General features: G+C 47.1%; 1 protein-coding gene across 1 annotated transcript in view; it reads left to right on the plus strand.

Annotated features, from left to right (window-relative positions):
* Nucleotides 1-798: 798 nt before the first annotated feature.
* Nucleotides 799-21763, plus strand: part of Tmem123 (transmembrane protein 123) — a 30048-nt gene continuing 9083 nt past the window's right edge. Inside the window, exons 1-2 of the mRNA XM_059267280.1 lie at nt 799-1065; nt 4628-4684. Of these exons, the coding sequence (XP_059123263.1) occupies nt 987-1065; nt 4628-4684 (136 nt within the window). The 5' untranslated portion in view covers nt 799-986. The remainder of the gene's footprint in view (nt 1066-4627; nt 4685-21763) is intronic.

Consider the following 21763-nt stretch of genomic DNA (forward strand, 5'->3'; position numbering starts at 1 on the left):
GTTTTTAGCTTATCTTCAAAGTGCCCTGGATCAGGTGTGAGAGAGCTGCATTGCCCTGATCTGTCTTTGACATTAGTTGAGGAGTCTACACCAGTCACATACCATTTTAGAGTTCTGAGTGGAGTCAAAATAGTCTTTGGGAGCATTGGCTCTAGGGGCTTAAGAGAGATTTTTGTCAAAAAACTAGATCACAACAGCCGGTCCTGAGACAGGTCAGCGGACTCCATGCAGAGAGGGTCCGAGGTTATAGATGCAAAGTTTCCAACAGTTCTGCAAGCCGCATCGCCCACTCTAGTTGTTTCCGCACATATGCAGAAAAAGGGGGGCGCAAGTGGAGTATGAAGATCGTGATATTTACTTTGGAACTCGAGTTTGTCAGCTCTTAGGTAGAGTCCGACCTTCCTACACTCCTCTGAGGGGCTCCCTCTGCAGTCATCCAGCCTGCGACTTCCTTTCTCGCTACTAGCCGCACACGCCCCAATCCTCACCCGAAAACTTCTGTACAAAGCCTGTCTTCCGGACCTCGGGCAAGACCACTGCCAGCCAGTGGCAGAGAAAAGGGGCGCCATGGTCCCTGCACCCAGCTCCGACCACGCCCCGCACGGAAGGCCACGCCCTCACCCGCTTTCGAGCGCCCCGCCCCTTCTCGGCTAGGCCTCATTCAGTTCGAAGAGCCACGCCCCCACCCGCCTCCTTCGGCCACGCCCTCTCAGCCTCGCCCCTCTTCTCAGAGCCACGCCCCCTCTGGTTCGGCAGTTTTCCCCGGCCCCTCCTCCTGTGGGCCACGCCCCTCCTGACTTTGCGGACCACGCCCCGGCCCCGCCCCAGCCCGGCCCGCGCCCTATTTGGTCATTGGGGGGACCTGCGAGGCCCGCGGCGCTGCCGGGGAGCGGGACGCGGCGGAAGGGGACGCGGAGCGGTCGCGTGCGTGGAGGGCAGCTCGGGCGCCGTGCGGTGGCTGCGGGCGCTCGGGGGCCCTGGGAACAATGGCGCTGTGCGCGCGAGCCGCGCTGCTGCTGCTGGGCGCGCTGCAGGTGCTGGCGCTGCCGGGGGCGCCGGCCGACGGTAGGTCCGCGGAGAGGAAGCGCGCTGGGGCGGCCTGCGTCTCCATGTCCGGCGTCCTCGTGGAAAGTTCCACGCATCTGCCGTAGACTCCGCGGGCCGAGGGGAACTGAGGTTGGGGCGGGTTTCACGCTTGTCCTGGGGCCGCCTGGCTTTTCCGGGCTTGGGGGCGGCAGGCCGGCGTGGTGCCGGTAACCTGTTGAGTTTTCCTGGGATGGCCCTTCTGCCGAGGACTCAGCCTTTCCCTGGAGTTCTGTGGCTGGTAGAAAGACCTGTAGACTGAATATGTCCGCTGATTGCTGCAGAAACAGATCTGATTTTCGAATATCCACACAGCTTCCAGCAGAAGGTCCCCCAAGACGCTACAAGTTGGATTCCAGGGCCAGTGCTGCTGGGTGGGAGCCTTGGGTGTGCGCGCCTTGTTCTCCCCGCGCAAGCAAGGCTTCTGCCGGGGCCGTGGCCACTAGGGCTGCGAGTCACCTGCGCAGCAACCTTCAGGTCTGAGAGCCCACGACGTCATTAAGGCCGTAACAAAATGTGTTGGCAGGCTTCTGTGTAGGGGATTTTTGTTTCCCTTCGGGGCCTTGACCTTTTGGACACTTTGAGAACTCTGAGTTTGTGAGAATTCTGTTTTCCCTTATTACCTACTAGAGTCCAGTCGCTAGGGAAATAGTAAACTAGGATAAGTAGCTTTAAGTGACCAAAGGCTTTGTGGTTTTCAGTTCTGTCCATGTGTTGTGCGTGTTTTTAGTTTCATTTATGGAGAAATTTTCGTTCATTTTCTCCACCTGCTTGCCTTGTGTGCACAAATAAGTCTGTTTACTCTGAGTTACTGAGTAGAGGAGAGTGGAGTGCCCTCTTCTAGCTTTTGCTGTCAGATCACATTTTTGTTGTTGTTCGATACTGCGTTCTGTTTATAAATGTCTCACTAGAGAGGTTGGTGCTATTTGGAAAACTTGAAATGCTCTGATGCCCTGATGTCATAAACTAGTAGAGCCAATGAATTTAGTTCTATAGACTAGTCACCTTCAAACTGTGCTAAAAGGAGGTTTTGTTAAGTGAGTAATCAACAGGACCAGGCCCCCTGGTAATCCCTGCACTTCAAAGGAAGTTTAAGGCCAGCTTGGGCTACATAGGGAGACCGTATTTCTAAAAACTATACAACAAAACCAAAGAACTCGTCTAGTCTTTGCATGCAACATGTAACTGGTATAAGCAGCATTACAATACATGGAGATTTTTAGCAGTCATACTGATATGTGGCTAATATTGGCTAAGTACATCTTCTGCCATGTTCTCCACTGTAAATCACCCCTAGGAGACTCATATACCATCTCCATTTTATAGCTGAGAATCTGAGACTTCCAGATAAGCTAACTTACTTACAGTACAAGTAACACATTTGACTTCAGATCGGAGCCCAGACTCTACCATTTCATCAGCAGGCCATATCAGCTGATGTTAGCTCTTACTGTTCTCATTCCACAATGCTGTCCAGAATATTGTGAAAGACAGAGGATAATGTCATTGAACTTCTGGTTTTCAAATATTATTCTGCCTGGCATGATGGCACACGCCTTTAATCCTAACACTTGAGAGACAAAAGCAGGTTGATCTCTGTGAGTTCCAGGCCAGCTTGGTCTACATAGTGAGTACCAGGACAGCCAGGGCTGTATAGAGCACCCCTGTCCCAAAATACCAAAATAATAATTTATCGTAATGATGCTGATACTGGGTTGGTGGAACACGTCTTTAATCCTAGCACTCAGGAGGCAGGATGGCAGGCTGTTAGTATTTTTTTGATAGCAAATGACAAATACACTTTCAACAACCTTGGGGGAATGAAATAACTTTTATTAACTTATAACTGAAAGCATGGAATGTCTGTTTAAACATTCAAATATTTTGCCACTAAATACTGTCTCAGGAGTGACAGTGATTGATGTTTATGCAGCAGTTGAGACAGGTTGATCTTTGTTGTGGGGTCTTGGGCAGTGGGACAGACCACTTGCTAATAGATGGGACAGTGAAGCCAGAAGAGGGAGGAACCAAAGGATGGCTTGGTTGAGAAAGGAGCAGTTGGTGATGTCACACCAGGAAGATGGAGAGGAGAACATAGATCTATGCAGGCTTTGGAATTCATCAGCCCCATCCATATCCAGACTCACTAATGAGCAGAGCAGCTTTGTCTGGGCCTCAGTTCCTGTCACTGCAGAACAGGGCTCCTGCCATAGACTTTCCAGGAGGCTGAGAGGAAGCATTTAATATTGTTGGCCACTGCTTGATGCCTGGACTGGTACATCTGGACTGATCAGGTCCTGTCTGAGTTTCGTCTCACACTGGATGATAGTCCCATCCAGAGGAAGATATTTGCATATAAGAAATAGATTTGTCAGTTGGTCAATATTTCAAAGTTGTTGTTGCTGTCTTTGTGTTTTAAAGGTTCTTTGGTTTGTTTTGGATTTCTGTTTTGAGTGAGGGAGTTTGTTGGGAGTGCGTTATGTCAGAAACATAAAACACCTTTGTGTCTCTTTACATTGGGAGTGACTTAGAGCAGGGCTCAGCCTGACCTCAATAGGAGTGGTCTCTGTGGCAGGAACAGTAGTAGTATTACCTGAACTCCCTTCCCTCGTGGGTTGTCTTTATACCAGTTCCAAAGTAAACCACTGAAAGTTGCTCACCTGGAGCACAGGATTCTCTTCTCGCCCTCCCTCCAAATCTTAAGGTACTAGCTTAAAAATGAAAAGTCCTACTGAGATTTTCACTGAAAAATGAGAGAGCTACAAATATTATCTCTCCACTGAGTGAAACTAGGGGTGCTGGTGGCAAGAAGACCAGGAGGAACCCATGAACAAGAGGGCCTTTCCAAGATGGTCCACAACACCCAGAACAGAGCTGACGTCACCAGAGGTGGCACATAGTGAGCACTGTGCAAGTGTTTGTTACGGAAGCTTGCTGTGTTCCGTGTGGAAGATCTAACAATGCAGCCTCACACCCACTGACAGCTCCAGGATGTTTCATAGCAACAGTGGTACAAGCAGAACTTCCTGTGGCATTACCTCCCCTCCCCCATACCACTGCCATCCTCAGGCCTTGCCCATCTGCAGCTGTGAGTTCCCCTCCCCCTCATCTGCATACAGGCCCCAGGCTTAAAGACTCCCTGTATCTGACTAGGCATGGAGTATATGCATGATGGATATACATGCACTAAATGGGCCTCTCATTTTCTTCAAGCTCACAGTTCCTTCAAAATGCAAGACCCTCCCCCCCCCCGCCCCCCTGCAGCCCAGGAAGTGGAGACAGCCTGACTATAAGCATGTACAATGGACTGCTCATCAACCTGGTGGCATCTGTAAGGGACACATTCTGCACTCTTCCTCAGAGCGCTGGCCATGCTGTCTTTGCATGGTGTAGTGTCTTTTCTGACCTCTCACACAAAAACAGTCAGAAGCTGGCTTCAGTGTGCATACCCTTTGGAGCCCCAAACCTTTCACTGAAGGGCAGAGGGCTCATACCAAGTTGAATCCTCAGTACGCTTTACTAATGTTTCTCTTTATTTTTATAGGCCCTCCAAGTGGAAACAACTCTGTGCCTCTACTGACCTCCAGTGTTAATGTGACAGGTAAATCTTAAAAATTCAGGGTTTCCTTCCATCTAGGCTATAACCCTGCTAGCCAGGGAGTATATTCAAGATGCTCCAGGGCCTGGCTGAACCACAAGTTTGTCTCAAGTGAACCCATAGCCTGTGTAAAGAATTGCCCATTGTAGGCATTAACAGGTGGTGGTTCACTAGATGGTTGGTGTTAGTCCAGCAAAGATGTGAGTAACTGAAGAAAAAGTATGGGAAGCTGGGTGCCTGTAATCCTAGCACTTGAGAGGTGTATGCAGGAAGATTAGGACTTCGAGGTGATCCTCAGCCACATAGGGACTTCAAGGCAGCCTGGAATGCATGGGAACCCTGTGTGAGCTTGCTTTCAGTTGCTGTGATAAAATTCCATGAGCAAAATCAACATGAGGAGAAGACAGTTTATTTCATCATACAACTGTCAGGTCACACTCCATCACTCAGGGCAGGAACTCGGAGTTAAGAACTGAAGCAGAGCCCATGGGGGAATGCTATTCACTGCCTTGTTCCTCATGCTTGTTCAGCCTGCTTTCTTACCCAGTCCAGGACTAAAGCGAGAAATCCACGGGATTCTGCTAAGGAGTATTAGGGAATTTATTAGGACATGAATTGAGGAAATACACTCATGAATACAGAACTTAGTAAACAGCTGAAGTCGTCCTCTGTTCTGACTGCGAGCGAATCCACCTGGCCATCCAATCACACCAGGAAACAGGAAGAAGGGACTCGTGACCCCTCTCCCTTTTAAGAGGTCACGTAGGACGGCAAGAAACACACCTCCTTTGGGCCTTACAGCCCAAGGTCGTGGGCAGAGCAAATACCACTACACAGGACCACCTGCCCGGGGATGGCACTGCCCACAGTGGGCTGTGCCCGCCACATCAATCATTGATCAAGAAGGTTCCCCACAGCCCTGCCTGTAGGCCAGTCTGATTGAGACCTTTCTCAGTTGAGGTTCACTCCTCCCAGATGGCTGGTGCTTAGTCAAGTTGACAGAATCCTAACCAGTACAGTCCGTGTCCCAAACAAGGCAAAAACATACTGATTTCAACGTGCATGTGGCTTGTGAAGTCACGAGTCTGCAGGTGCACTAATGAACAAAGTCCCTGAGCTGTCCTGCTGGCTCTGAATGCCACCGTTTGAGCCATCAGACTTCGACCCGACATCTTCCTTTTCCAGAGACACCATTAATGAGGCCGTTCCTTCACTCACACTTTTAGTTTGGGACAAATGAGCCCCTTCTTGGGGCTCTGTGCTCATTAGCTTGCAGGTACTGTCACACGATAGGGCACCTGCCCACTGCCTTCATTTCCAGTGCTGACTTGTCAGAACTTTCCCAGGGGCCTGCCCTGAGAAAATCCTTCCCAGATTCCTGGGGAAGACACTACATCCAGTGGGGGTCATCTGAGGGAAAAGAATCTATGAACACCATGCTCTTTTGTCCTTTATTTCTCTAAGACAAAATTCTGTCTACATAGCTTCAGTTCCGTCCTGACACTCAGTTTCTCTCTGTCCCTTCTTTTTCTGTCCTCTCATAGTCTAATAGTAACTAAGCCCTTATGTTTTTGATCTCCTCTTCGTCCCCTGTTCCTTCATCCTCCATCTTTCCTCCCTCTCCTTACTCCTCGGCCTGAGCCAGCCTGCCTTACCATCTACAGAAACTCTGCCTTGTTCTCTTCTCCCCCCAGCCATGCGACTCTGGCCCTTATGTTTTTGATCTCCTCTTCGTCCCCTGTTCCTTCATCCTCCATCTTTCCTCCCTCTCCTTACTCCTCGGCCTGAGCCAGCCTGCCTTACCATCTACAGAAACTCTGCCTTGTTCTCTTCTCCCCCCAGCCATGCAACTCTGCCCTGACCAGGAATTCTGCTCCAGTCTTTACTGCACCTGGTTATGCAAAAAACCCTATTGTCCTGAGGCAATAGCTCTGCGGGGGGGGGGGGGGGGGGGGGGCGGCTACTAAGCCTGAAGGCAAGGGAATGGTCTGAGCTTCATTTGCACAAGAAACAAAGCTATGCATCTACAGCCCACCTGTCTCCTAGGCCCTGCAGGGGTGTTACCTAGTGGATCAGCAGCAGGTCTGAGAAGCTAAACTGTTTACCATATGACCTGATATATATTGAAAGCTGAATAACACCAAATATTCCATGATAAATGTCTTCCCTCTTGAAGGACTGCTTGGTCGATCAAGGTATAGCTTATTATATACAGCTGGACTCTTATTTCATATTCTTGTGGCCCATGACACTGACAGAGTCAGAAACTGGAAAGGTTGCACATAGTCTGAGTGCTCAGGGCACAAAGTAGACCACATCTTGACTCCCTAAAATGTTTTATATTTAATATTCTCATGGTAAAATATGGATGAGATGAAATTTCTGATTTTTGCCACTTTACATTTACAGTTCCTGCTATTATGTGCATTCACATTATTGTGCAACTTCATGGAGTTGTGTTGTTATTTATTTCTTTGTTTAACCATGTCATACAATGTAGGTTAGGCTTTGCTCAAGTTCACTGTGTGATGCAGACTGGTCTTGAACTTGATATCCTCTTGCCTCAACCCTGTGGGTTCTGGGATTAGAGACTTAGCCCACCCAGCTGGTCCCGGAGTCCTGTGTGGTTCATCCTCACACCCTGTGCCTTGTTCTCATTAGGTCTGCCTTTCCTGCTGATGTCTAGTGAAACATAGCTATGCTTCTGTTATGATCATAGTAATGACTGTGCTGAATTCCAGTATATGTGACAGAATTACAGAAAACTTCATGGGGGAGAAAAGGACTAGAAAGATGCCCCCAAGTATAGTAATATTTATCAACTGGGTTGATCAATTATTGTCAGCAAGTATAATGGTAATTACCACTGGGTAGTTGAGTGTTTTACATATATTACTAGGCTGTTAGGTGAATGTCTCTTCCTGTTAGCTTATTTTAGGGGGAAGGAAAACGTGTGTGTGTGTGTGTGTGTGTGTGTGTGTGTGTGTGTGTATGTATACAGGTGTATTCACCATTCGCCTGCATGTGGTGAAGGCCAATGATTGGCCTCAGGTCTCTTCCCTTGTCACTTTCCATCTGTATTACTTTTGTTTATTATTTTATTTATTATGTTTATAGGAGATGGCTTAGCAGTTAAGAGCTTTTGTTGCTCCTATCAAGGGAGAACCTGATTTCAGTGTTTAGTACCTACATCAGGTGACTCACACCCACCTGTATACCAAGTCCAGGGAATACAATGCTTTCGGCTTCAGCAGGCACCTGCACTAGAGTGCATACACACACACACACACACACACACACACACACACACACACACACACAACTAAAATGATTTTTTTTTTTAAAGTAAAACAGCAGAACTTTAAAAGTGGTGGTGGGGTTATAGAGAGAGATTTGATCTGGGAAAGAGTTTCCCTCACTGCTCTGAAAAGCCAGTTCAGACTCAACCTGTTTGATTTTCCCTGCTATTAATGACATTCATGTTTGTGTGCTTGCATTTGAAGATTGCTGGTAACGTGGAATGTCCGTAGATTTTCCCTCAGATTGTGGAGTGGAATAATCATACACTGCATGCCCACCTACTGAACCAGATGGATGTTTGGATTACCCACTTGACTTGGTGCTGTTTCAGGCACAAGGCATTTAGTAAATAAAATAGATCTGAGTTTGCTCTTGAGTGTTCCATCAAGGGAGGGGGAGGGAGTATAAGGAAGAAATGAACTGCAGATGGTTTGAGATGGTGATAAGAGGTAAACAGGTAAAATCCATACCTAAATAGGTGATGGGTGGGGTAGAGACTGACCACGGGTCTCCTTCAGGTTCTTTGGTGTGGGTAGACCTGTACAAGGTGGGCTGGCTTAAGCTGAGACTTAAAGACCGGAGAGAGCCAGCCCTATCCACAACAGAGGAAAGAACCTTCCAGGCAGGGGAGACAGCTGGCATAGCACTGTATTACAGGCACTCTGAGGCAGGAGCGACCGTCTTCCTCCAAGGACTGTTGGCAGTGACGTGGAAGGGTGTCTGCTTTTTGGTTATGTTATCGTATACAGGAATAGGGGACAAAACAATTACGGATTAGCTGTCAAAACATAGGAGGCTAGAAACGGGTCATGGCAACTCAGTCAACTTTCGGGGTCTTTTTTCTGTAGTGTCTGTCAGTGAGTCTGGCCCACTGCACTCTCTCATACTCCGCAGCTAGGATGACGTAATGTCCTGGTTTTCCTTCCATGTCTGTCTCTAATACACTGGTGTTGTGATTAGGAACCTGAACTGCACCTGGCATGTTGATGACTCGACCGGGACTGCTGTGCACATCGCCACTGTAAGCGTGTTGTGAGTTTCTTTGTTGTTGTGGCTGGTTTAGGTACCCCTTTTCTGGTTGTAAAGGTAATTCATGGTTCATGTGGAAATTTTGTAAGATATAGTAAATAGCTAACATCGTTACTTGAGTACTTTGTTTTATGTGTGTGTGTCCATGGGTTGTGTGGGGGTCAGAGAACACCTTATAGGAGTGAGTTCTCTCTGTCCTGCATGTCCTGGGGATGGAACTTAGACTGTCAGGCTTGGCAGCAAGCACCTTTACCAGCTGAGCCATCTTGCCAGCCCAATAACAATGTTTCATACTTGAAAACTGCTAAAAGAATAGATTATGAGGTCTCACCATAAAAAAAAAGTGTGAGGTGGGGCGTGATTTAGCCAATCCACAGTGGCTCAAAACATGTAGTACACTGTAAATATATACACAATTTTAAAAGTACTCTATTTTAGGTTTGGGTGTTTTTTTTTTTTTTTCAGCTTAAATTTGTGAGCACAGTATTTGAAAAATGGGAACTCAGACCCTCATGGCCTGTGCTTATAACATACTTGCTCACTCATGTGGCCCATTGTCCCTCTTATCTTTCTTTCTTTTTTGTTTTGTTTCTTTTTATAGAAGAAGCAAAATTACTTTATCCAGAGCAAAAAAAAAAAAGAGTACAGGTCAGAGAGGGCCACACAGTCCAGATGGGTGGCGGGCCCCATGAGCAAGAGTCCTCAGAACCCCGGGCAGTGTGCGAGGCCTCCTTGTAGGAGGTCAGGATGCAGGCGCTGCTCGCCAAGGGGGTAGTGTGAGCAGTTCTTTTTGCTTTGTCGTTTTTTTGGGCTTTTTTTTTCTTGTTGCTGAAAATTTTTTCATACACTTCACTCAGATCACACATTCCCCTCCGCAACTCTTACTGGACACTGTATTTTATAACCTTTGCTTCAAATAGAGTTTCCTTGCTACTTTCCCAAGAAGAGGAGAGAGGGGAAGAGAGGGGGGATGAAAAAAGGAGAAAACACTGTGTTGGGTGCTCTGAGACTGGCCTGCAGGCTCTGGGAAACTGGTTTGGTTGCTTGCTCTCCTCACTGGTTTTTAGTGTCTACCCATGGTATCTATTTCATGTTGTTCTTCAGAGAAAATAAAAAGAGAAAAAGAATCATTTTGTTGTTGGTTGGACATGGATGATATGTAGTCTCTCTGAGTCTCTCCTTCCATTCAGCAGCACAGGCCTCACAGGGTAGGTGAGGTGGCATGTAAGGACCCCAGCACTCAGCACTGACCAAGCAAGAACTCATATGGTTCTGTTCCTCCTCCTTCTCCAGACTCCCCTGGCTCCCCTGCCTCAGGCCTTGCACCAGACTGGTCTTGATACTAAAGGACTGTCCTTCCTGTGTCCGCCTTTGCCTGCCTGTTGTCCGTACGTCACTGACGTGCTCAGGCCTCACTCCTTAGTGAGCAGTCCTTGATCTCACAGATTTCTATGTCTACATGATGCTTTCTTCCTGTTACTCCACTGTACAGCCAGTGCCTGAAGGGGCAGTGCTGATTTCAGCCACCACATCCCAGGGCCCAGTGCAGGACCTGGCACGAATTTCTGTTGGAACAGTAAGCGATAACCAGGCGTTCTGTATAGAAGAAGTGTACAGGCTGTCCTCGCCCTGGGGGCCAGGAGTCACCAAGGTGTAGTCAGAGAGCACAGAGCTCTTGTGTTTATGGGAGTTGCCATGATTAGATTCTGTGTAGAAGCAACCCTGAATCTTGCTTCTTCCCAGGTGAAATCAGGCTGCACACCTAGCAGCTTCTTGGCAGGACAACATGTCTGCTTTGTAAGAAGGTAAAAAGGCAAGAGGAAAAAGGCTGGTCCTGCAGCTCTCCTGAGGAGGACAACTGTCTCCCTGGAGTTTGAAATTGATTATAATGCAGCCAGAAGCCATGGAAAACTCAAAGGTGGGCAATCCCATGATTTGATTGACATTTCAAAGAGCAAGGTTCATGATTAGGAACCTGTTGAGTGAGTGTAAATGGCTGTAGGCCAGGACAGTGGTGAGGAGTCTGCACAGGCCTGCTGCTGACTGACTGGGTATAGCAGGTGGGAGTGGGGGCTGCAGGCTGGTGTTCTGTGCTCAGATGTTTCATTGTTTGGGTCAGTGAGCAGACACTTCACCCCCATGTTTGGAGATCATTTCAAAGGGAGAAATTAAGATTGAGCGCTGCGAGTTCACGGCAGACTGGAGAGGCCCTACAGGCAGAGCCATGTGAGAGAGGAAAAGGAACCAGGCTAGAGAAGGAGAGACTCCCTCTTATTGTGCTCATTGTCTGTGCAAGGCAGCGGTGACTGGGCCGTGGCAGCACTGAAGATAGGCAGTTTTCACTTCAGTGAGCCACTTACTAAAAAGGTTCTTGTGCTTGTGGATGAATGGCTCCTTCAGTCCTGGAAATGGTTAGGTTACCCATCGCTTTTTAACTTTTAACATAACTTTACAACTTGCATCGGTCTTTACTTACTTACTTACTTACTTGTGTGTCTGTATGTCTGTGCCACATGTATGCAGATACCCATGGAGGCCAGAAAGGGAGACCTGGAGTTACATACAGGTGGTTGTGAGCCACCCAGTGTGGGATTTAGGAACTGAACTTGAGTCCTCGGAAAGAGCAGTAAGCTCTTGTCTTGGTCACCACTTTATTGCTATGAAGATACACCAAGGCAACTCGTATAAAAGAAAATTTATTGAGGGCTTGCTTACAGTCTCAGAGGCTTAGTCCATTATCATCATGGCAGAGAGCGTGGCAGTAGGCAAGTGTGGTGCTGGAGAAGTAGCTGAGAGCTATATCCTGTTCCAAAAGCAGAGGGAGAGGGAGATCCATGCTGAGCCAGGTGTGAGCTTTCGAAAACTCCAAGCCCACCCCCAGTGACACTTCCATCAAGGCCACGCCTCCTAGTCCTTCTTAAATAGTGCTACTCCCTGATGACTCAGTATTCAAGTATTTGAGCCTTTGGGGGCCATTCTTATTCAGACCACTCCAGCAGGCTTGACTCTTGAGCCTTCTCACCAGCCCAGATTGCTTCCCATCTTCAGAGCAGCAGCTCTCAAGCTGAGCCATAAGTTATTAGAAATTCCAATCCTGGTGCCTGTTGAGACAAATTAAATGTGAGTGGGAAAAAGCAGAGGATTGAAACACTCCACTGTGTCTGAAGTAGAGAAGCACTGCCCCCACCCCCGCTCCCACAGTGGCTGAGGGGCCATCTCCTCAGTGGTCTTTGCATAGGTATATGCTCAGCATGGCGGTCATAACGAGATATGAAGAAAGTACAGTTGATGGCATTTGGCAAGTAAGGGATTTGTTTCCTTGCTGGGGTTTAGAATATGTTGCCTGGTGATGGTCACTGCGTGGAAGCCTTCTGAAAACAGACCTGACACCCCACCTGTAGAGGCATGAGGGCAGCTAGACCCTTGGTGTGGTGGGGATTTTACTCTACCGGCTAACTTGTTTGACCTGATAGTCAGTCCAGAGAGTAAGGGGAAAGTCCGTAGGAAAGTAAAGCTTCCCTCAAGCTTCAGAACTGAAACTGAGATGTTACAGAGAATAGTGGAGAGGTCCCGTCACATGGTGGACTCTGCGTAGGTCAGCATGACACTTGTGTTCTAGGCACCTGTCCAGGGTTAGCCATGAAATAAATGTCCTGAAACATGAAAGCTAACCTTGGCAAAGCTGTCATCCCGATTAGTCCTTTTGTGACAGTGTAATGAGAGAGGGAGACGACAAATGTGAGTTTTTTTATTCATTTATGCCTTGAAACTTTGCCCTTTGAGAGACTCTTGTGAAGGCGGGCACTTTAATTTTTGTGGATTTTGTGAATATACATGAAGACTTTTCAAAACCATAACCCTAATGTCATTTTCACACTTTAGAAAAAACTCGTCATGTTTTAGGTGGTTGTCCAATCATTGCTTTTTGAATAATTTTTCATAAACTAACTCTGAAAAAAGAAAAAGAAAAATTTGACAAGCCTCTACCCACTGAGTCAACCTACTGACTATTTTTCCATTTCATTTCTCTCCATGGTCAAGCTCCAGTGAAACCAGCAAGCTTCTGGCTCCTCTAATGGGGTCTTAGTACCCTCCACTTTCCCAGAACCCTTCCATCCTCTGGTCAACAACCACAGTGTCAACATTTTAAAAAATGTTTCTTTTTAATGATATGTTCACTGCAAATGCAGATGCCCTTGGAGGCCAGAAGGGGGCGTTGGATCCCCTTGACCTGGGGTTGTAGGTGGTTGTGAGCTATGGCAGTCGGTGCTCAGAACAGAAAACCAGCCCTGGTTTTCCTTTTTTTCTTTTTGTTACAAAGTCTGCCTGTTTTTCAAATTGTCTCATATGGTCTACCATACCATAGCCAGGACCAAACTTTAGATTCCGTGCGTGCGTGCGTGCGTGTGTGCGTACAGTGCTGCTGTTTCAGTTTCTGATTTATTTCACCTGACATGATCCTCAGTCCATCTGTGTCACAGGATAGTCAGGACGTCTTTTATCATCAATGGCGTTCTGTTGTGTGTACCCACCACATTGTCTTTGTCATCAGCGGGTGCAGTTAGGTTGTTTGCATTTCTGGTGATTGATAGCTGCAGTCAAGATGGGCATGCAGCTACCTCTTTGACATGCTTGCTTTCCTCTGGATTGAGACCCAGACACCTGTCTGTTGCTGACAGTGGAATACTAAAGTTGTCAGCTAATGTTGTTGAAATTTTATCTTCACTTCCTCTTGCTGGACCGAATCTCCCATCATTGTATAATGGTCATATTTATTTGTACTGCTTTTGTTTTAACACATATTTTACCTATGAGGCTACCCTCTCTTAAATTCCTTTTTTCATGGGATTCTGTCTTCTTTCTTTACTTTCAGTTTGCATGTGCTCAAACAGTTGAACTTAGTTTTTTGTAAAGACCATTTAGTTTGATAGAAATTTGGGGTTCTGCCCACATTTATTCATTGTCTTTTAATTGGGGGATTTAATGCATATACCTCAAGGTTACTGTTGATCGGTTGGGTCCGAGTCTATCTTATTTTACAACTGGTTTTCTAGTTTTGCTGTATTTCCTCTTCTCTTTCAGTCTTTGTGGTTAAGTGACTGATGGTTTGGTTCCTTGCTTACTACTTTTGGGTCTTATCTGCTAGTCTTGATTTGTGGTTTTGTTTTGTTTTGTTTTTCCATGAAACTTGAAAGCAACAAGGCTTGATTGTAAGTAGCTGTTTCAAAACTAGTCCGCTGATTTCCTTAGCACTCAGGCATGGGAATCACTGTGCCCTGGTGTGCCAGTGGGAGACTGTCACCAAGACTCTTACTCAGCTGCCATCTTCCGGGGAAGAACATGTTTTTAAACGTTATGCAACAGGTTCTCTTTATCTTCCTTTTCTAGTGAAAAGGGAGGGGGCTTTCAGTGTTGTATAACAACAAAAAGCACAGCACCAACATTTGCACATGGTGATTATAAACTTCCCTTTTCATGGTATAGAGTCAAGGTGGTTTTAGTAATTCCTTAATGAAGTTGAAAACTTAAGGTTGATTGTAGGTTATGTAGCTCCATTGTAGAACACTTGCGTAGCATGCAGGAGGTCCCAAGTTCTGTGCCTGGCACTGTAATTAAGTAAATAAATAATGAAATTATTAACTGTATGTCTTACACATTTAAATGCTTTAAGTGTGGAATGGTTGTGATAAAGAAATTTATTCTGACCCGTTTCTGTTGATGCTTGAGTTAGATTGCTTACTTGTGAGAGTCTTTGTTCTGTTTTGGTTCCTTCCTGCTTCTCAACCTCCCTGGTGCTGGGATTACAGGCATTTGCCACCAGCACCTGTACGAATTTACCAGCCAAGCCTATAAAGAATCAGGTTTGCCAGACAGGAGGCGCTTGATCTTAGGGGTACTTAGTTAGGGTTTCTGATGCTGTGCAGAGACACCATGACCACAGCAACTCTTATAAAGAAAACATTTAATTGGAGCTGGCTTACATTTCAGAGGTTTAATCCATTATCATCATGGCAGGAAGCATGGCAGCACACAGGCAGACATGGTGCTGGAGAGGTAGCTAAGAGTTCTACATCTGGATCTTCAAGCAGCAGGAAGAAACAGTGAGTCACTAGGCCTGGCTTGAGCTTCTACAACCTCAAAGCTCATCCCCAGTGACACACTTCCTCCAACAAGGCCATACCTCCTAATGGTGCTGCCCCCTTTGGGCCTATGGGAGCCATTTTTATTCAGATCACTTTACTCCACTCCCTTTAGGAGCATTTGCCAGGGTATTGCATCACAGCAATTGTCTATGAGCAACTTCAACTACCTGAACTTTCAAGCTTTAGTTCCTCTAACAAGACCAGAAAAAGCCTCTGGGCCCACTGTCACTGGCTAAGCCAGGTCACTCCCTGCCTGAGGCTTTTCAGCTCACTGGTTGACTGCCAAAGCTAAGTAATAAATTATTTTAAAAACAAGATGGCTGGGCCCAAAGCTCAGGGGCAGAGCACTTGGGCTGAATCCTTGACCCCTGTGGTGATGGTGGTGGTGATTTGAATAAAAATGGCCCCCACAGATCCATTAGGAGGTGTAGCCTTGTTGCCATGCTTCCTGCTGTAACGATAGTAGACTAAACCTTAGATCTCTGAATTGTAAGCCAGCTCCAATTAAATGTTTTCCTTAATAAGAATTGTGTGGTCATGATGTCTCTTCAAGCAATAGAAACTCTAAGACAGAGTTGGTACCAGGAACTGGGGTACTGCTCTGATAGGCCAGGCCATGTTCTTGTTGCTGGAATGTGGACTTTGGGACTTTGGATTAGAAAAGCAGCTGAATACTTTTAAGTGGACCTTAAAGGGCAGTACTAGTAGGATCATGGAAGACAGTGGTGCTGAGATGATTTGAACTGTGAGGGCCTGGCTCAAAACAAAGCACCTCCTCATGTATTGAGGCTGGGCAAGGTGACCCAGTATGAGGAGTAGGGTCCCAAAAGTAGAAGAGTCAGAGACAGCCTCTCTTCCCTCTGTTTGGAGTCCCTTAAGAGGACCAAGCTACACAACTGTAACATATATGCATAGTGCCTAGATCAGTCCGATGAAGGCTCCCTGGTTGTCAGTACAGTCTCTGGGAGCCCCTATGAGGCCAGGTTAGTTGATTGTGTGAACCTTCCCATGGTGTCCTTGACCCCTCTGGCTCCTCCTCCACGCCTTTCTCCTCCTCCAAAGGATTCCCAAGCTCCACCTAATGTTTGGCTGTGGATCTCTTCATCGGCCTCCATAAGTTGCTGAATGTCGCCTCTATGATGATAATTAGGCCAGGTACCAATTTGGTCACAGGAGGTGGCCAGTTCAGGCTACTTATCCACTGTTGCTAGGAGTCTAAGCTGGGGTCCTCCTTATAGATTCCTGGGAGAGTCCCCTGTGCCAGGCTTCCACCCAACCCCGAAATGCCCCTCAGCAGTCCCCTTCAACACTCTCCTCCTCCGTATGCCCCCAACCTGATCACTCATGTTCCCATCCCCACCTGCCCTCAGTCCACTCATAAAATCTATTTCCTCATACCAGGGAGATCTGGATGTCTCCCCACCCCCATGAACCCTCCTTATTAACTAGTCTCTGTGGGTCTGTGGATTGTAGCATATAATTATCCTTTATTTTACAGCTAATATCTACTTAAGAGTACATACCATGTTTGTCTTATCAGTCTGGGGTACCTCACGCAGGATGGTTTTTTTTGTAGCTCCATCTATTTGAGGCTCAGTATGTTTCTAACATGCCTGGTTGACAGATACATAAGGACTCTATGTCCTGCCATTCTTGAGCATGAAAACTGATACAAACTGTAAGTAAATTTGTTGCAACTCTTGCAACTCTGGGAAAAGGTGTCCTGACTACCTGGGGAGTCAGGCAACATCTTGAGCTGCTCAGGATAGCTCTGCCCTGGGTATCCCAGACACCTGGAGCTGTTTAGCACAGCTCTGGTGGCTGGGGCTGCAAAAAAGCAGCCCAACCCTGGAGGGGAAGTTTTTCTGACTTCTTGGAAAAGTCAGGCCTGGAACTGCTTCAGCAGGGAAGGGTATCCTGACTGTTCTGGACAGTCAGAGTATACCTGGTGTGATGGGGCATGGTCTCCCCACAGGATATTGCAATCCTGCTCCTCTCCTGGAGAGCCTCTACAGCTGAGCTTTGCTCAGCCCCCACTTAAGGGGGCTTCCTAGCAGAGCTCTGCTTCTCCAGCCTAAGAAATTGCAAAAATGTAGCAATCTCCTCCGACTTACGAGAAAAGTGTTACTTTTTCAGCTCTTTAAGCTCCTCCTTGCTCTGTCCACTGAGGGACGTCTCAGCAAGGGTCTTCTCTATGCCAGTAAATGAAGATCTTCACACCCAAAACTCTCTTGAGAAAGAGATTTATTTGGAAAGGAGGAGTCCAGGTGGAGAGAACAGCTCTTTTTTTAACTGACCAGGCAGGGCGGTTTACATAGGATGTCTTGGGGGTGGAGTCAACCAGGGGTTGACTTGGGGCCCAGGGTTCTATTGTCCTGCTCTGTGGTTGGTTGGTTTCACAAGTCAGTTGGCCAGGGGCAGAGATGGCTCTGATTTAAGCCAAACTGTTTCTTTCTGCCCTGATCTGAGCCATCTCTCCCTAGTTCCGGGCTCTAGGGTTAGGGTGGGTTTCTTTAGCCAGCCCCTCTTCTCTACACAAACCAGGGACATTCTTTATTTCCTCTTCTACATTTTCACAAAGATAGGTGTATGCCTTCTCAGTGTTTCTGAACACTGGTGATGAATATGACCGTTTTCTTGAAGATTGTGTTTCTGAGAAAGCCACCTGGTGAGCATGGGGTTGGATGTTCAGGTAAACCTCGTTCTGACTCATATCTTGAGGACCCACTTCAAACCCGACTTTTACAAAGTCAGGAAACTAATAATGTCTCCGTAAATCAAGTTTGAACTCTCAAGAAAGGAATTCAGTCTTTTGTGCCCTGCTCTACCCACTTCCCACCTTCACTTCCGGTCTGTGGGATGCCAGTAAAAGTCCTTCTCCATGAGCTCTGCATGTGGAGTGCCTCCTCAGCCAGGCATCTCCTTAGACACATGCTCACAGTCACAGCCCATGAGGCAGTTCCAGCCTCAGAGGCCTCCAGATTCTCAAGGTTCTTTGTCCCCACATTCTAGAAGCTTCAGATAGCTTGGGTTAGGTTGCTTTGTCTTCTGTCTCCGACAGACGGTCATCTGTCTGTCCTGTACCAGCATTATGCCTCCCTTTAATTGCCCACTCCACTCTCAGTTGGCCTCTTTTAATCAGCAGTCAGCCAGGAACTTGTTCACAGTGTGTCTAAAATTAAAGTCATTTTGTTCTTTTCTTGTACAAGAGTTGAGATTCAGTTGTTTTAGGAATACACAGCCCCAGGGACAGACCTGGCTGGGGTGGAATGAAGAAAAGACAGACAGATGACACAGAAAGCTGGGGTCAGTGGTCTGGGGGTTCTTAGCTGGAGACACTGCAGCCCTGGAAGCTGGGGTGTTTGTGACAGAGTTGAACAGAGAGATGGGTCATTGCACACCACTGGACACTAGGCAGGTTTAGCCAATCTTAGTAGCCGTAGTCTCCAGGGTTGGGGGGGCACATCTTTAGGCTGTAAATGGGGGGTGGAGGGAAAAAGCTGTGGTGGACATTTTCTGCACATACTGTCAACACTTGGTCCCAAGAAAGGCTTTGCACTTCTTCTGAGTCTGAGGCTGTGAGGTCATTGGCATGGCTGAGCTTATGGCAACACACATTCCCTCAGGACCTGCACTCACTCAGGCTTCCTTTGCTCTCTGCAGGGTGTGTCTTATTTAAAATATTTACAGACCTCTGGACAATTGTGGCTGTTAACGTTCGTGCTTTAGCCTTTGAGGTGATGCTTTAGCATCTAAAGCAAAAACTTGAAAGGGTCCTGACCTCTTACCACTCCTTCCAGTAACTCCTAGACAGTCACAGTGAGACATGCCTGCATTGTTTGCTACTGTGAGTAACGGAGACATGCCCACATTAGCATTGTTGGTTTTGTCTCTTGTATCAACTGCAGGTTCAGAGCCCCAAGCTTAGTGGAGTTTTGAAGTATTCCTATTATGTAGTGTCATCAGGAGCTGGGCAGTAACTCAGTAGGGCTAACTTTATATTGCAGCCATTACCGGTGGCCATAGGCCTCACGTGGTTAGCTTCCCTCCTCTCCTGAAGAGGGCTGTGGAAGCTAGCCTCAGAGGTCAGGAGGCATCACCTGCACCAGATTCTCTTTCTCGGAAGAAAAACCTCAAGACAAGGGATGTAAAATCAGACCTCAACTTTTGGAAGGGAGCATGCATAGCAAAGAGTTTGTAGACATGTTATCTTGGGGGTTAGGGACATATCACACAGTACATGTGTGGAGGTCGGAGAACAAATGGCAGGACTCAGGTCTCACCTTGTAAAATGTGAGTTTCAGGGATGGAGCCAGGTTGTCAGACTTGACAGCAAGCACCTATACCCACTGAGACACATTGTTGGCTCTGTTTTAAATGTTCCCTATTTGTACTATTTCATTGTGTACCATGGTATAGATTCGTATAGTTTCCTTAGCCATACCCCATCAGTGCATATTTTATTCTTCTAAGCAGTTTTGCAGTGATCTTGCATGTACATCATTAGCAGCTTGAGCTAGATTAACTAGATTCCTAGATGTGGGATTTGGGGCATCAGTAGTTGTGAGATTCTAAGGACCATAAGGAATGGATCTCCTGTAACAAAAAAACCTGAATATGTACAAACCTACCTGACAGTACAGCTCTTAGGAAAGGTTGTAAATACTTTCCAAAACCAGTTACGTTGAATGCAAAGAGCAGATGTCAGAAGACATATTGTGCATAGAGTAGTTAATAAAATTTAAACCGTGGAGAGTAGTAGCATTATATGGTGTAGAAACCCTGCCAACTGAGGTAGTGTAAAGAAACCCTCAGTTGGGACAGTGGCTTCTGAGAGGGAAGCAGGTAAGGGAACACTTGCACCTGGGGGCTTCATTACTGAAGACTGCCTTAGTTAGGGTCGTATTGCTGTGATAAAACTCCATGAACAAAACAACTTGGGGAGGAAAGGGTTTGTGTGGCTTACACGTTGCAATCCGTCGTCACTGAAGGAAGTCAGGACAGGAACTCACACAGGGCAGGAACCTAGAGGCAGGAGCTGGTGCACAGGCCATGGAGGGGTGCTGCTTACTGACTTGCTCCTCATGGCTTGCTCAGCCTGCTTTCTTATAGAACACAGGACCACAGCCCAGAGATGGTACCATTCACAATGGGCTGGGCCTCCCCCATGAATCACTGATTTAAAATATGTCCTACAGGCTTGTCTATAGCCTATATTATGAAAGCATTCTCTCAATTGAGGCTCCCTCCTCTCAGATGACTCTAGCTTGTGTCAAGTTGACATAAAACTAGCCAGTACACAGACTGATGAGAACACAGATGTTTCTGTTATTGGCACCTTTCTTGTACCGGTCAGTATTGGTAAGTGGGAAGGGGCTGTGGGTACAGCCAACTGGCAGGTTCAACCCCAGCAGGAAAACACAACAGAAATCAAAGTTGTGAGATACTATGATCTTAAACGCTTTAAAAGCGAGCCTTCTGCTTCTGGTCTTTGTGACAAGTATCCGTGTGTGTCTTCCGATGCTGTCTGTAGTGCTGTGAGGACTGTCAAAAGGGAATCCGTGTCTGAGTGAGCACTTTGCGTGGCAGAGCGCTATCAGCTGGGCCTTCGCTGCCGAACAAGATGTTCAAGTGGCACCACTGCGGCATGGGCTTGCAAAAGAGGCCCTGTTAGCCCTCCTCCAGTCCAAGAGATCACACAAACTTGAAAACGGGGAAACCGCCTGGCGTGGCATCTGGTTGTGGGAATTTGGCCTTTCAATCTAATGACCAATGGGATGGAGCGGATTGGCCTGATGGGCGTGGTTTTCTGTGAGGATCCCTGAGCTTTTAAAAATCGAGGTGGGAGAGATGCGTGCCCTCTTGGACACGGAAGCTCAGCGGCCTGGTCCAGACCTTTCTCATCCCTCCCAGGTGGATGGCGCCGCTTCATTCTGTATTCATGAATGTGTTATATCAATTCATCCTTTAATAAATAAGTCCTGATCCAAGACTTCCATGGCCTCGATTGTCTAGCACCCAGCGCAGGCGCACATGGGATGCTGCTGTCTGAAATCCAGGATTTTTAGAAAACATTAAGCATGTGTATACTTTAGTGTCTCAAGGTTTTGCTGTTCCTTTGTCTTTCAGGGAACATATTGGGCATTAAGTATTAAACTTGGTTGTGCAGAGTCAGCCCAGGTAGCTTATACCTGTAACCCAGCCTTCACAAGGCTGAGGCAAGAGGATTGCCAAGAGTCCGATGCTACCCTTTACATAGTGTTTCAGGACAGTCTGGGCTACAGAGTGAGGCTCTTGTCTCTAAAACAATTACTAGCATCAAAGCTGGGTGTGGGAACCATGCCTGTAATATGGGTACTCAGGAGAATGAAGCCAGAGGATTAAGTTTGAGGCCAACCTGAGCTACACAGCAAGTTCCAGGCCAACCTTAGCTACATAGCAAGACCCTGTCTCAAAAAACCAAACAACAACAACAACAACCAGAAAACTGGTTGGTACCTTTCCCCGGGGACTTGAAGCGGTTGCCATGTGCTCCAGTGCAGCAGTTGTTGCCTCTAGGGACTTCTCTGCTGACATTGAGCAGCTGCTGTTTTGCTGACTGGCTCTCTCT

The sequence above is a fragment of the Peromyscus eremicus genome, chromosome 7, assembly GCF_949786415.1.
Source record: "Peromyscus eremicus chromosome 7, PerEre_H2_v1, whole genome shotgun sequence".
NCBI classification, from domain to species: Eukaryota; Metazoa; Chordata; class Mammalia; order Rodentia; family Cricetidae; genus Peromyscus; species Peromyscus eremicus.